Raw genomic sequence first — 15442 nt, 5'->3', positions numbered from 1 at the left:
TGGAAGTGTAAGCCGAATAAACCCTTTCCTCCCCAACTTGCTTCTTGGTCATGATGTTTGTGCAGGAATAGAAACCCTGACTAAGACAGCTGCCAAGGACCAACCTTGGCTTAGAGAGGGGTTCTTAGGGAAGGGGTGGCTGGGGAGCATCGAATACAAAAACTTGAAGTCAAATCATGGTTCCAAGCTGATGACCTGTTTTGCACAAGACAGTGAGAAGATTGCTTTAAACAAAAAAAAATGTTTTGGTCTCTATTTAAATGTTTAAATCTTTTTGGAGATTTCCAGACAGCTCTCTCTAGTTAGCTGCTGCTGCTGCTGCTTCTTCTTCTTCTTCTTCTTCTTCTTCTTCTTCTTCTTCTTCTTCTTCTTCTTCTTATGTTTTGCTATTTAAAAAAAAATGGATAGCTCATCTCTTGCAAGTCATAATCTGGTTCTGGTCTTTTATTTTGCATATCAGTTCAGTCATTAACTCCAGGTTTCCTTTTGATTATCCTATGAATCAGCATCCTGTGACTCCCAGCCCCTTAATTCTTAGAAGACAGCAAGCACACATTTGTTTTAAATTGCCAATGAACTTAGAAATATGCCTGCTTATGTTCAGTACAGATACTAACAGAGCTTGTGGGACCCCATCCTGAAATTATCATTTCTACTACACCTCGGCCAAACTCTGCTCTGTCCCAGGCCAACCCTGAACTCAAAAATCTATCTGCCTTTGTAAGCATTAACAGAAAACTTATCTGGGTTGGATCTCCTAGGATCACCACTCCCTAAATCTCTTCATCTCCTTTCTTAGTATGTTTTTGACAAGTAGGCTCACAGTACAGCTGCTTTTTGTTCCTTTAGATTCGTGAAGCCTCTCATATAATTTATATTACATCCTTATTTTTTGAGAAATCAGATCTTTTTGGACCTATGCTTCTAGAGTTCTTTTCCACAGCCTTAAGGGCTGTCCTGAAGGTCCCAGCCAGTGTTGACCNTTTTGCTAAGACATTAGCTACCCTTNCCTCCCAGACTCATGCAGGATCTGATTATCTTGGAGTCATTAATGTTAACATTCCTTAAAGGGCATTCCTTGAAAGAAGAATGTAAAATATGTACATTATTATACAAACAAACCTTGAGCCCACAGCACACATCGACACTTGTAGAGGCCCATGACTGTTGGTCCTGTCCCAGGGGCAGAAACCATGTCATTCTGTCCCTACCAAGGCCATGTGGCATAAGATTTTGTTTGAATAGGAAAAAGGAAAAAGAAAAAGAATTAAAAGCCAAAAGAAAATACATATGAAAATCTCAATTGGAAACTTGTTACCTTCTACCCTACTCCAAAAATTAAAAAAATAAAATGTGTGTGTGTGTGTGTGTGTGTGTGTGTGTGTGTGGTGGTGGTGGTGGTAGTGGTAGTGGTGGTGGTGCTGGTGGTTTTGTTTGTTTTTATAAAAACCAAGCTAGTGATGATGTTTCATCTGTCCACTGGAGGGCAGCCATTATAAACAGGAATTTCTCTATGGGGCTTTACTGTGCTCTAGAGAAACTGTAAGTCACTTACAGCCAGAGTGGATACTATATGCACAAGGACAGAACTTCCACAATACATTAATCAGAGGACAGTTAATGTGTGTGTACACATTTATCATATGACTGCCCTTTTCCAGATGTTTAAGTAATGGATGATAGATGGAGGAAGGAGAAGTGTTTGTTTTTCCCAGTAGTCAATTAAAAGGTTTTATAATGTAACTAACCCTGTGCTAGAGCTCTGATGTCAGAAGGATTTGGATGCTAAACCGGCTCATTCATTCTCTGACCTTCACTTCCTTCATGTGCAAGATGAAGCTAGTTCATTGGCACAATGAACCACTGCCAAAGCTTGCTGGCAAAACGAGTCGAGAGTTCTCTATGATGTGGCTTGTGGCTAGCCCAGAGCATGATGGCATCTATCAAAGAACCTTAAGATGTGCTGCCCATCAAGAGGGAGAATGTACCAGGAACAAGTGTGTGAAAGGCAAAATGCGAGAGGGGAGTAAATGGGGCCTCGGGATGGTTTGGAGAATGAATCGCTGGGCATTTGTATTTACACAAGCCCGCCATCCCATCCCAGAGCTCAGGAAGCAGAGGCAGGAGGATGGTAAGCTTGAGGTTAGCCTGGGCTACACATTAACTCTGCCTCCCTAAGAGGACACACAAAATTGCAGCATAGCTGCAGACTCCATGAGGTTTATACAGAATGGTAAGGCTAGAGTGGTTCTGCCTTTCAGTGGCAGAGACAGAGATGACACACAGGTTAGTGTTTAAGGTCAGAGCCAGCCAGACGACAGCTAAGCTCAGAGGACTTGTCAGGCAGGGTTTCACTAGTGCATCCCTGTAGTTTACCTACAATGATGCTTGTAACTAAATGTTGCTGTTTCCTTTTCTTCTGATAACTGTATTTTACAATGTAGGTCTATCCGGTCTTTTAGTGATTCCTTCCTAGAATGTGTCAAAACTGATGTATTGATCCTCCACAGGTTTAATGTTGTGAATTAATATTGATCAAAAGTTACACAGTGGATAATATTAAACTATGTACATGATATATTCCATTTTTAATGAGTCAATAATATGATCACATGGAATAGAAAACAAAAATTGATATGCCTGAAAATATTGTAAGGTTATGTATTTATAAAGTGGATTTAATTATGAAAGTAAAATACAGTGAGGTATTATCATATAGAAAGTTATATATTTGTGTATATAATATATCATATATTATGCATAATATATGCATATAATTGATATGTATATATACATATATTTATAAATATATTTATTTGTCTCAATGGGAAGCTAAAGCGTTATTTATGGTTTCAAATTGCTAAACATATCTACATGTAAATATCTATCTGAAGATGCTTTATCCTCATGAAAATAGAAAATTTTGGGAGTTAGTACAACAAACTGCTAGAGATTTTTCGTTTTGTCTATTTGCTGATGCCAATTTTTATTTTTGTTTGTTTTAACTTTTTATTTTTAAATTCTTCTGAGTTACATAATCCCCCCCTTTTGCCCTCTAAGCCCACCCATATACACCCCACTGCCAACATAATCCCTAAATATTTATTCTCATACCTACAGCTAAGCATAGTTCTCTCATCCCTCATTAAGAACATTTTTCTTTCCGAGAGATGGAGACCATTACAGAAAACTACAACCAATCAAAATGCAGAGTTGTGGAGCCAGATCCCAACTGTTGTATCTACAACACAACCTCTGTACCTAAGGACCAGGGATCACTATGTACAAAGTGTGACTGCTCCTGGCTACTTATAGGAAAATGCAAAAGAATGGAGATGAACTACAGGTGAAAATTATTGAGAAGAAAAGAAGAAAAGTTGCAAATCTGGATTCTATTCCTAACATAAAATAAGGCAAAGAAGACAAAACAACAACAAAAAAAAGGAAGAAAAAATATTTTAAAAGGAAAAATAATACAAGCTCACATTGTTACATTATTTTTGAAAAGAACGTGGAAGATAAGGCTGGACAGGCAATTGATAAGTGTCATGCTCTCCAGTCCAGTCAGCCTAACAGGCTGAGGCTTGAAAGCTACTCATGAGGCAAAAGAGTTTCACAGAAACTCGCTCCTGGAGTCTGGCGTTCTCTCTAACCCATACATTAATTTTCTATTCCTGCGTTAGTCTAGTGTATGGATCCACATGCTCTCTTTTAGTATTACCCTATTATAAGTGCCTTTTAAGATTGAATTCTGACATAGCTAAAGCCAGTGTTCCAACAGTCCTAGAACATCCTTGAGCAAGACCATGGGCTTGAAATTCAGTAAGAATGTTGCTTATTCACTGACATTCAGAATAGCCTCTGGTATTACACTATCACTTAGGAGCTCTTGTCTCTAGCTGCATATGTATCGAAAGATGGCCTAGTCGGCCATCACTGGAAAGAGAGGCCCATTGGACTTGCAAACTTTATATGCCCCAATACAGGGGAATGCCAGGGCCAAAAGAATGGGAATGGGTGGGTAGGGAAGTGGGGGGCGCTATGGGGGACTTTTGGGATAGCATTGGAAATGTAATTGAGGAAAATACGTAATAAAAATATTAAAAAAAAAAAAAAAAAAAAAAGAAATTTATTCTTTATAAAATAAAAAAAAAAAAGAATTAAAGCCAAAGACAGTAGTAGAGCTGCTTGTGGACGTTGTACATCGTGGTGCGCACTAGGCTCCGCACCACGATGTACAACGTCCACAAGAATTAAAGCCAAGTCACTCCCATATACAGGAATTTACAATTGTTTAGGAAGTAGAGCAGGCTGTGGTTTTAGAGTATTGCATTATTCATGAGATGGTTAGCTAGAACAGAACTCCCTAGTTAGAACCATGACTTGGGTGTGAAAGCCCTTGCCCTAGGAGAGTAAAGACCTCACACCTGGCTTCTAAGACTACAGCTGAGTTACACCCATTCACAAGTATTTACAATGGCTTAAGGGGAAGGTGGACTATACAATAGTCTAAAATAAGAACTATGGCAAGGGCACGAAGCCCTTGACCCTGGCTTCTAAGATTAAGCGAATCTTAGGTGGAGCCCATTTGATCCCAGTTGTTAACAATGAATTCTATCCCAGGTGGTTCCTGTTAGACCTTCTGTGTTTGCATTCCTGTTTTATGTAAGATTCCAGTAACCTCTTTGTACCTTGCTGGTGTGTCACCCAACTTCCTTATTGTCTTCTGCATAAAAAGTTTGATGCTCAATTTGAGGAAATACATTCAGATTCTACACGACCTTTCCTGTGTGCATCTGTCTGTCATTCATCCCATCAGACGCTTTGTCCACTTGTCCCAGAGACCCGTTCCATGCAGACAAAGGGGCCCAGAGGGTCTGCGGCAGATAAGGAAATGCTGCTGTGAGCTATGGGTTTACAAGAAGATGGAGATGGGAGTATACCAGCAGAGTCTGTTTGAGTTAAAGGGTACAGATGGCGGGCCAGAATGAAGAAAAGGTGTCACACAGTTGAACAGTTCCCGTTCCATCTTTATGGCCAAAGAGAATGAGCTGGACTCTGTTGTTTTGAACTTGGTACCTGTTGCTTTCTTATTTGTCTCCTCTTGGGTGAGACCTTCTAAACTATGTCTGTGCCCATCATTTTGGAAGCACATGATTTGTCTGGCTTTATAGGGTTCTTGCTGGATGGGAACTCTGCCTCTGCCTTGATTTGAGTCATGGCTTGAGCCCCATCCATACCACGTTTGGATGATATTCAGATAAACTCTTGAGACACTAGAGAAGATGTTGGAAGGAGAAAATATTGCTACTGGAATATATTGAATATTTTACATGGGTTTTGCAAGATCAAGAGAGAAAAGACATGGTCTAAATGTGTCCCTCGCACAGAGTCCTGTGTTGGAATGGTAATGCTGAGTGAGAGAGGAACTGTGGCAGACAGTTTGAGACAGATTACTTCCTAGTGGCACACTCTGACCAATTAAGAAGATTAAAGGATCTCTCTCTTTCCCCTTTGCCTACATGTCTTCTCCCCCTCCTTACCTTCTTCCCCCCTCTACTCTCCTCCCCTTCTATTCTCTGTTTTGTTAGGTCGCAAGAACCCAACATCTGACTTGGTCTTCCAGACTCTTCAGCCATGAGAAAATAAATATTTTAAGTTACCCACTTTACAGTATGCTAATTTGGTAGGCTGGGCTAAGATCCATAAAATCTTGGGTGGAGGGAAGAGATGGTATCTAAATTCTGTGTTAGGTTGTAAAATTTGTATAAAACATAATTTTATTATATTTCTTTGATATTCTTTTTTTCTAGAGAAGAGTTTCTTGTTTGAGAAACGTTTTCACTGACAAGGACACTATTCCAGTTTCCAAAGAACTCATACACAGCAGCCACATAAGACAAGAGACTATCAGGATAGAGCACAAGTTGTCTGGTGCCTATAATTCACACTTATTTGAATATGGGTATCCGAATCAGAGCTCCATCCAGCAACTGCAAAATGATTTTCTTTAAACAGACAGTTTTATTTACCCAAGATAGTGAGATATATTGATTTCCCTCCACCAGGAGTTTTTTATATCCATATTATTAACTAACCTGTGTAATTAATATTAAGTGACAGATTTGGTGACACATATGGATTAACCTGTGCAGAGATCTCAAGGGGATATTATTAACACCAGACAGTGTAGGTGTTTTCTGATTTCATACAATCTGCTTGGTTTTAGCAAACAATGCATTCTTTCATTCTGAATGGAACCCGAAGAGGCTGGAGAGATGGGTTAGTCACTAAAAAGCACTTGCTGTGCTGGCAAAGGTCCTGGGTAGGGTTTTGACACCTGAAAGTCCAGTTCCAGGGGAATCCGGTGCCCTCTCCTGGCCTTCGTGGGTACTGCATGCATGCATGTGGTGTTCATTCACAGATAACATACACGCAAACAGATGTTTTAAAACTTTTTTTTTTTCCTGGAATAAAAATAGACGAGAGAGTGTGCTTCTACCATACCCGGCCTCTCAGCAGTTCGTAAGCCGTCACCCCGAGGGACCACCAGTCGACAGCAAAGGAGTAGCCTGTTTCCTTCCTGGAGGTGAACATCTCCGGTGCTGCGGCGAGACACAGAAAAGGTCAGATCCACTCCCCAAGACTCCAATCAATCTATTTTCCCAACACGTTTCCTCCAAAGGAGAATTAGCAGCTTGAAAGGTGTAAACATATTCTCCGATGTTTATTATTCTTTGGTAGATTGTGCACAGCAGGCAACATTTTCTAATTTTTCTTTTAAGCTTTCTCAGCAGCCCCATTCATCAGCTAACATAAACAGCCACACGCAGGCCTTAATGGACAAATTCGTCTCTTGTTTAGATCATGAGCCTCTTACATTGTAGGTCCTATTGGGCCTCAAATGAGCTGCTAACTTAGAAACAAAGAGCTGAGGGCAGCTTGCTGTCTTGATCTGGGGAGTTGACACTAAAGGAGCTGAATGCATTTAACAGTCTCAAACAGTGTTCATAATAGCTTGGCTCTCTGTCTTGGGGATACCTGGAAGCGTCGAAGGGGACAAATGTAGCTTCCTGTTGTGTGTGAGGGCAGGAGAATCAGAAGCAAGGGCACCCCAGGAAGTTTAGCCCTTTGAATATCCTTGGGACATTTATACTTTGTAGTATAGACTCTGAGTTGACTTTCCTAGAAAGTACAGTCACCATCAACTGAACCCTCAGAGATGGCCCCCCGTCCCCACCCCAGGCCTTCTTTCAGCACTTTGCCATACCTTTCTAAGAAAACTACGTAGGTCCTAAATGTTAGAACAGGGGAAGCTAAGGTCCAGGCAAGGCTGGGTTTGGGGCTGTTGCTCACTGGGACACACACAGTGCCTAGTACAAAGCCTGACAGTCAGAGTCAGTAGACAGACGTTTATTGCACAGATGAATGGACACTGAAGCCAGACCTGTGGTCATTAGTTCTGCAGCTGTACTGGGTTCAAATGTCACTTCTACCGCCTGTGGTGCCCACAGGCAAATAAGTTGGCACAGGCAAGATCAGAATACGAAAACAAAAACCCTCTTCATTAGTTTGTAAATTAAATGAATGAATACATGTCCAAATGTTAACATTAGTGCATGCCATTTGCAAAGTACTAAGGAAAAAAAAGGCAAAAAATGAAAAAACAAACAAACAAACAAACAAAAACCACATACACACAAAACCAGTATACATTCCAGAGGACATGGGTCTGTATACTGAAGCCTGCTTGCCTATTCATTTTAGTTCTGACTAAATTTCTATGGACAGCTTCCTATTACCAGTGTAGACCATCGCATTCTTATGCTCAGGACTGACTCTAAGAGCTTTTCGGTGGGGGACTAAATGGGTCTCATGCCCTGGTGAATTCCTGTTTCACACATCACTGTGTCCTGTCTTCCAGTCCCAAGTCCCAGTGCATCTGGGGAGATAATGGCCCTGACCCCACTCTGCTCCCACCTACCCCACCCCCAGTTAGAAGCTTCCAGATAGAACGGATTGTATTTTTGTGTTCTTTTGCAATAATGTACCCCAAATCATCTCCAAGGAGACAGGTGTCAAGCATTGCACTTAGAAGACATCCAGACAATTTGGAGGCATGGCAGAGGCACTGCTTTTAGAGATACGCCAAACAAAATAAGCTTTACTCCATTAAAGTAGCACACTGGCATATCAGGCCACTCTGGGAAGAGATGTGACTATTTTGTTGTTGTTGTTGATATTTTCCACTGCAAGTGAGTATCTTTTTGCCTCCTATTTCTTCTGTTTTCAATCACGGAGGCATTCGTATATGCATTCCTTTACTAAGCAAATATTCATGGTGTGCTAAGCACTGAGCAATTAGGTTGGGAGTTTAAGAGCAAAAAACCACAACACACAAAAGTACCACGACACTTTTAAGACCTCAAAGATGCAGAGGGAGATGCTGAGGGGGTTTCTATGATTCTTTGAGAAAATGCCCTGCTCCTGAGAGAAGCCACACAGAACTGGAAAGACACCCCCTTTCCTCCAAATAGACTGGAGGGGTGCTTTTGTGTGGAACTTTTTTTTTTAAAGAGTCTTTCAACATATACATTCAGAAAGTATCTAAAACATAAGAGAAGCGAGAAAGTATTCAGAAGCCAGCGTCCCTGTAACTATCACACCCATTGAGAAGCACAATCTTACCCCCACCACTGTACTCTGCCCTGTCCACCCTGCCTGGAACTCACTATCCTGACTTATAATTGAGTAATTATTTAACATAATATAGAAGTGGCTAAACAGGAGTTTAATTTCGCCTATACTATATATACCTCCAGGGGGCCATAAACTAGTGGGCTGAGGGAGTGGCTAGCTGCATAGCTAATTACAAAAGTTGTTTCAAGCAAGGATAGTGAGGGAAACATTAACAAAGCAAAATGGGGCAGGGGGAGGAAGGAAGGAAAACAGCTTTGCGTTCTATCAAGTCAAATGCTCAGCTCTGTAGTCATCTCTGTCTTGCTTTTATAGTTCAGTATTTGTTTGTGATTTATCCGCATTACCAGGTGTGTTTACTTTGAATTTAATGCTACATTAACATACCTGTCCCATTGTGGATGGCTGTTCAGGTTATTTTCAATTTGGGAGTGCTAAAAACAGTGCTGTTTTGACCATTCCTGGGCCAGTATGATCTTGTATCTTTACTGATGTTGTCAGCGTGGGATATGCTGGGTGTGCATTTCACACAGCCAGATAAGGCCAAGCTACTCACCAAAGGGCTGTGTGTTTACACCAAGACCAGGGGGCCAAAGTTCCTTTTGTTCAACAGTCTTTTCCACCCTTGCATTGATTTGGTGCAGGTGCCGTTTTATTTCATTGCAATTTAAAATGAATCTCCACTGATTACTAATAGGCTTGCCGTATTTTATATGTTTAATTGGGTATTTGATCATCATCATCTGATGTGTTCACAGCTTAAAAACATAGACATTGGGCTTTTGCCAGGTTGTAAGGAAAGACACCCCCCCCCCAAAAAAAATTCTATAATATAACGAAAACAACTCACAAGATTTTACAGAAATGATCCCAAATATCATTCTTGGGGAAAAAATGTACAAATGATGAGTTTGGGGAAAAATAAACAGAAAAATAACTGTATATCCCATATATAACTTATATTATAAAGATATGGTAAACCAGCAGATGACTGAGACAGAAACAGACACTTACACCCAACCATTGGATTGAAGTCGGGGACCCCTATGGTTGAATTAGGGGGAGGATTGAAGAAGCTGAAGGGGAGAGTGACCAATCCCATAGGAAGACCAGCAGGCTCAACTAACACAAATTCTAGAGAACTCCCAGAGGCTGAGCCACCAACCAGGAGCATACATGGTGCTGATCTGAGGCCCCTGGCACATATGTAGTAGAGGTTTAGCTGGTCTAGACTCAATGGGAGATGTGCTTTATTCCTGAGAGCCTTGAGGCCCCGGCTAAGAGGGAAACTTGTGGAGGGGCACCAAGAAGGGAGCCAATGCCTGGAATGTAGATAAATAAAATTAACTAAAATAAAGCTATGGTAATTAATACCAAAAGCCCCAGAGTACTGATGCTAGTATATGAAGTTATTTAAATGATGATGAATGATTTTCAAATCAGCATGGAAGAGACATGATTTTACATAGAATTTCCCGATATTAATTTAATAACCTAATGAAAATAAAGTCCTTAAATATTTGCTCGGTGAAAGTAGTGTATGTAGAATCGGTGTTAAGTAAAAATGAGTACAATAATATCTACTATCTGAGAATAAGAGAATCTAGATAGATATAATAGCATCCATAGCAGATACCCTGAAGCAAGACCACAGACACACCTGAAAGACAGCACATGGACTACATGCGCCAAGCCTTGGGCAAGAGTCCCAGCCCTCTAAACAAATGAGAACAGTTTGATCATATTAACAAAAAGTTCAGTGTTCATGCCAGCATCCCAGCAGTCAACAGACAAAAGCAAGAAGCTTGCTGCATGTTCAAAGTCTGAGCTATGTAGTAAGTTCCAGGCCAGCCAGAGCAACATGGAGGGGCTCTGTCTGCCTCAAACCAATGAAGAGACAGGGCACATCTCTACCAATAAAACAACAGCTATCACATGCTACTATCTAGTATTCGACAATAGAGGAAATGAGACATATTGTGGTTGTACATTCTGATCTACAGAGACATGCCAAGAATGTTAGTTCTGTTTACTAACATGGAAAAATGAACAGCATTAGTCATCAGACAAGACTCAGACTCTGAGGGCAGAGGGAAGAGGGTACCATTTTCAGTAGCGGTGTGTTGACTGACTTGAACCGAGGGCATCAGATGGCTTAACCCAGTGCTTCCTAATGCTGTGACTCTTTAGTACAGTTCCTCAGGTTGTGTGGACCCCAACCATAAAATTATTTTCATTGTCATTTCATAACTGTCATTTTGGACTGTTTATGAATCATAACGTAAATATCTGATATGCAGGATTCCTGATATATGAAAAGGTCATTTCACCCCTAAAGGGAGCCCAACCCATAGGTTGAGAGCCACTGGCTTAGACCATGCTCCTAGTTCCTCGTTGGACCTGTTTCCTAACTGATCAGACTGGTCACTTCTAAAGTGGAAGGAGCAACAGCTACTGTCATATAGAACTGTTTTTAGAGCCAGTGACCCAAGGCTTGTTCCCAGAATGTGCTCAGCTTGCTAGCAAATGTCAGTCATTATACCATTATCACTGCCAGCCCCCCAAATGTTCCAGGCTAAATGTCTCTAGATTCAGGTTTAATTTCATGCTCTGTCAATCACTTGCTCTATGGTTATGATCATATCATTTTCTCTCTGGGTTGGACGTTTTTAATGTATGAATAAAAATAGTGTCAATATCTACCTCACAGGATTGTTTTGATGATGCAATAAATATTGAAGACTTAGCAAAGCGTCTGGGACATTGTAAGTGCTCACTACATGATAACAATTGTTAGAACCTTTATTTATATTAAAGAAGCGTAGTCTAATCTAGTTTCTAGAAATGTAAAGATAAATGTGTCTACAGAAAGAGTTTGATAAATATTACAATTGCCCACTAAAAATGTGAAAGTTGGCCAGTGCCTGACCTCGTGCCTACATTCCGATTTACTCATTTTACTCTATGAAATGCTAGATATGACAATTGTGAAAAATTAATTATACAGATATATGCTTAAAATTATGGAGGAGAGGAGAGAAGGGTGCCCCAACCAACTTCTGTCACCATGGAAATTATCCCTAGAAACCCCAGATGCACTCTTTCTGATTTGGCGCCAAGAAAATAGCCTATAATGTGGAAACCCAGGAAGCCTGGGGGACAAACTGGACAGACCAGCAGGCCTGGATATTCCCTTTTATCACTTGATTGCCATGGGTTTCAGAAAGAAAAATGGTCTGAATTCTATGTGCCGAGTATTTTAGAAGTGACAAAAGAGATTTATTCCCCCCACTGGTCATTGAAAGCCATGAAATCCGCAGTTGTTCAAGTGTTACATAAAATAAGGCTCACTTTTATTTTTCTGGAGACAGTCTAGTGGTGGACTTTTATGTAAGAGTCCCCCTTCCCTTGTGTCTCATCACAGGGAGGAAAGAGGATAAACTAAAAGAGAGAATGGAAAGTGGCATTGCTCTTCTCCATCTTTCAAGTTCAGACATTTTTCTATGAAATCCTTTGAGCGTATGTAGCTTGTACCATTCATTCCACCCTTTCCATTTCAGCAGCTTTGAGATCTTAACTAATTAAGAGAGTTGCAGAAATGGAAAGCGGACTTCCTTCTTCTATCATCTGCTAGCAATCCTGCATTGTTTCATGTCTTGCTTTATCTGGTTGGTATCCCACCCCCACCCCACTGATAGCTTATTAACCATCAGGACCTAATAAATTTTAATCCCTTTGATTATCACAATGTTTCAGATATCTTAAAATCCAGTACTGTTGACTTTGAAAAGAGGTCTCTGAGAGCTCACTCAGCCACCTCACCAGACTGGACATTTTACAACTCAGAGTAGAGATGCAAGACTGGGCTGGCCCTTAGATTTCTCCATCTCTTGTTTCCTAGTAAGCACGGCTTATGCTTTGACATGTAAGGGGGGGGGATCATGGAATCCCCCCGCAAGTATGATGAGTCTGTCCCAGGGTTGGCAGAGCTTGTCAATTCAGCTTGCACAGTAGTAACCTAATGACTTTCTAAGTCTGATGATTTCAGAGGATTCACCTTGAGAAAGTCTGATGCAACTGTTGGCATTTCCAGATGTGAGATATACAGATGTGAGTCTCCCTTTAAACTCTAACCCCGCAGTGGAGGTACCTCATGAGGCTAGACCACAGGTTCAACCTAGCTCCACGAAACACAGTCAAGTTCCATCTCCACTGCTAAGACTTGCAGTCAACAAACCCTCAGGAACAACTAGGGTCTGTTAAATCAGGAGTCAGCTTGCCCAGCATACAGACAGACATCTAACCCAAACCCGAATCTTAGGATCCTACTATTACTGCCAACCCAATAATTAACAAATAATTACGAGTATTAAGTCACATCTTTAGAAATGATATGGAAAAGGAAGCATTCCATTACTGTGAGAACCACATGCCTCCTGATAAATAGTTCTCTATATTTTCCAGAGTGGAGACGGGGTACCGAAAGTTCTACTGACATAGTGTCTCTCTGCAGACAAAAGCACTAGCATCTGAAGTTGGAATTTGTAGCTGATTTGTTGCTATGACGAATAAATGTAGATTTTATGGGCTGTTTGATGCCTAACCCTACATTGTGAATCACTGCTTTGTGAGTTCTTAATCATCAAGGGGAAAAAAAAGTGGTTCCATAAACCACTGTAAATAAAGGCATGCACATAGCAGAACAGTTCTTAGGCATGACCTAGTCCTCTTTTACAATAACCTCATTGATGAGATTGTTATGAAAATGAAATTGAAGCTAATCCCATAATTGAGATGGTGGTTTGAAAACTTTACTGCCTTGTGCATATGTCTAGTTTTTGTCCCCAATAGAGGAGGTATAGAAGGGACTGAAGGAGTTGAAGGTGATTGCAATCCCATAGGAAGAACAATAATATCAACCAGCCAGACCACACCCCCACCCCAGAGATCCCAGGGTCTAAGCCACCAACCAAAGAGAACACATGGCTCCAGCTGCATATATAGCAGAGGATGGCTGTGATGGTTTGTATATTCTTGGACCAGGGAGTGGCACCATCTGGAGGTGTGGTCTGGTTGGAGTAGGTGTGTTACTGTGGGTGTGGGCTTAAGACTCTCACCCCAGTTGCCTGGAAGTCAGCCTTCCACTAGCAGCCTTTGGATGAAGACATAGAACTCTCAGCTCTGCCTGTGCCATGCCTGCCTGGCTACTGCCATGATTCCACCATGGTGATAATGGACTGAACCTCTGAACCTGTAAGCCAGCCCCAAGTAAATGTTGTTTTTTTTTATGACTTGCCTTGGTCATGGTGTCTGTTCACAGCAGTAAAACCCTAAGACAATGGCCTTGTCAGGCATAAAAGGGAGGAGAGGTCCTTGGTCCTGTGAAGACTCAATAGATGCTCCAGTATAGGAGAATTGAGGGTGGGGAGGTGGGAGTGGGTGAGTGAATGGAAGAACACCCTCATAGAAGAAGTGGGAGGGAGGATTGGATAGGGAATTTCTGGGAGGGGGAATACTGGGAAAGGGGATAACATTTGAAATATAAATAAAGAAAATATCTAATTAAAAGAAAAAGAAAAAACACTGAAAGTATTAATCTTCTCATACGTTATGACTCTACTTATTTCTGATTCTTTTTGTTCTATTTGTTTTGTATTCTCTCCCACTGGCATGTGAATTGCACGAGGTAGAGACATTATGTTTGTTGCTTGTTAATAGGTCACTGTCATCTCAAAACCCTTCCACAGGTCATACTTTTTTCTCAGAAACAGATGCACAAGGTCATATAATAGCATTTGCAGAATGTGCCTGATGTCCCTTGTGAATCAAGATCACCCCATGTCGCTTGCTAATGCAGAGGCCTCAGCCTCATTTCAGACCCATTAAATCAATAGTCCCCACATAAAGTCAACCAGAAAGGAGCTTGGCAGCTCCAGGTCCAAGTCTTTATGGATTTGACCCACAGTGAGTGGTATCTAGAAGACTCAGAAACAAAAAATCTGTTCTTACAAACAGAAAACACTCATGAAGCTGCTCATACCCACCCATGTAAGGCTTGGTGCCAGCTACGGTGGTGATCCGGGTCTCCTTGGGCAGCATGGCAGCAATGTTGAAGTCTGTGATGTGCACATGCCCTATGGGGAGAGGAAGACCAGGAGAATGTTAAATCCCTTCCCCCAAGAAGAACAGCCATACATCTAACTGAAAAGACCCGGATGCTTAGCCTGTTCGTTCTGGTATGCTAGCTGCAACTGAGTACAGACAATAAAAACTCCCTTATTCCAGCCTCAAGGCCAATGAAGTCTTAAACCAGCAGGTCTGCAGCAGCCAGAACACGGTATGCAGCTATTAGTCTCTGACTATAAACTTGTAGTTCAGCCTCAGACTATTTGGAATTTGGTGGATGAGTTCATGCCCCAAGAGCTCTTCTGTGTATTATGGTCTGCTGGCATGGGCTACACTGTTCATTCTGTGTATACCATGCAGGATAAATACAGCCTTAGTCTTGAAAAGCATCACAAGTCTCATGATCTCTTACAGAATCTTTTTTAAAAATACAACTACAATCACGATATGCTAGCCCAGGCAATTTTTCTGTTGTTGATGTTCTTGTTTTTTGGGTTTTTTTTTTTGTTTTTTGTTTGTTTGTTTGTTTGTTTCTTTTCAGACACCATTTGCATGGGGGAGCTGGACACGGCAGGTTACATTCAGTGACCTCTAACAAAATAAGTTCTATCAAGGGACA

At 41.2% G+C, this 15442-nt stretch overlaps 1 protein-coding gene across 1 annotated transcript in view; it reads right to left on the bottom strand.

Annotated features, from left to right (window-relative positions):
• Positions 1 to 15442, bottom strand: part of Stk32a (serine/threonine kinase 32A) — a 114195-nt gene that overhangs the window by 7860 nt on the left and 90893 nt on the right. The window contains exons 7-8 of the mRNA XM_021151143.2: positions 14742 to 14831; positions 6508 to 6605 (exon numbers count right to left, since the gene is read on the bottom strand). Coding sequence (XP_021006802.1) covers positions 6508 to 6605; positions 14742 to 14831 — 188 coding nt within the window. The remainder of the gene's footprint in view (positions 1 to 6507; positions 6606 to 14741; positions 14832 to 15442) is intronic.

This window comes from Mus caroli, chromosome 18, assembly GCF_900094665.2.
Source record: "Mus caroli chromosome 18, CAROLI_EIJ_v1.1, whole genome shotgun sequence".
Classification (NCBI taxonomy): domain Eukaryota; kingdom Metazoa; phylum Chordata; class Mammalia; order Rodentia; family Muridae; genus Mus; species Mus caroli.
Note: the sequence above shows the minus strand (reverse complement) of the source record. Positions and strands in the feature narration are given on the sequence as shown.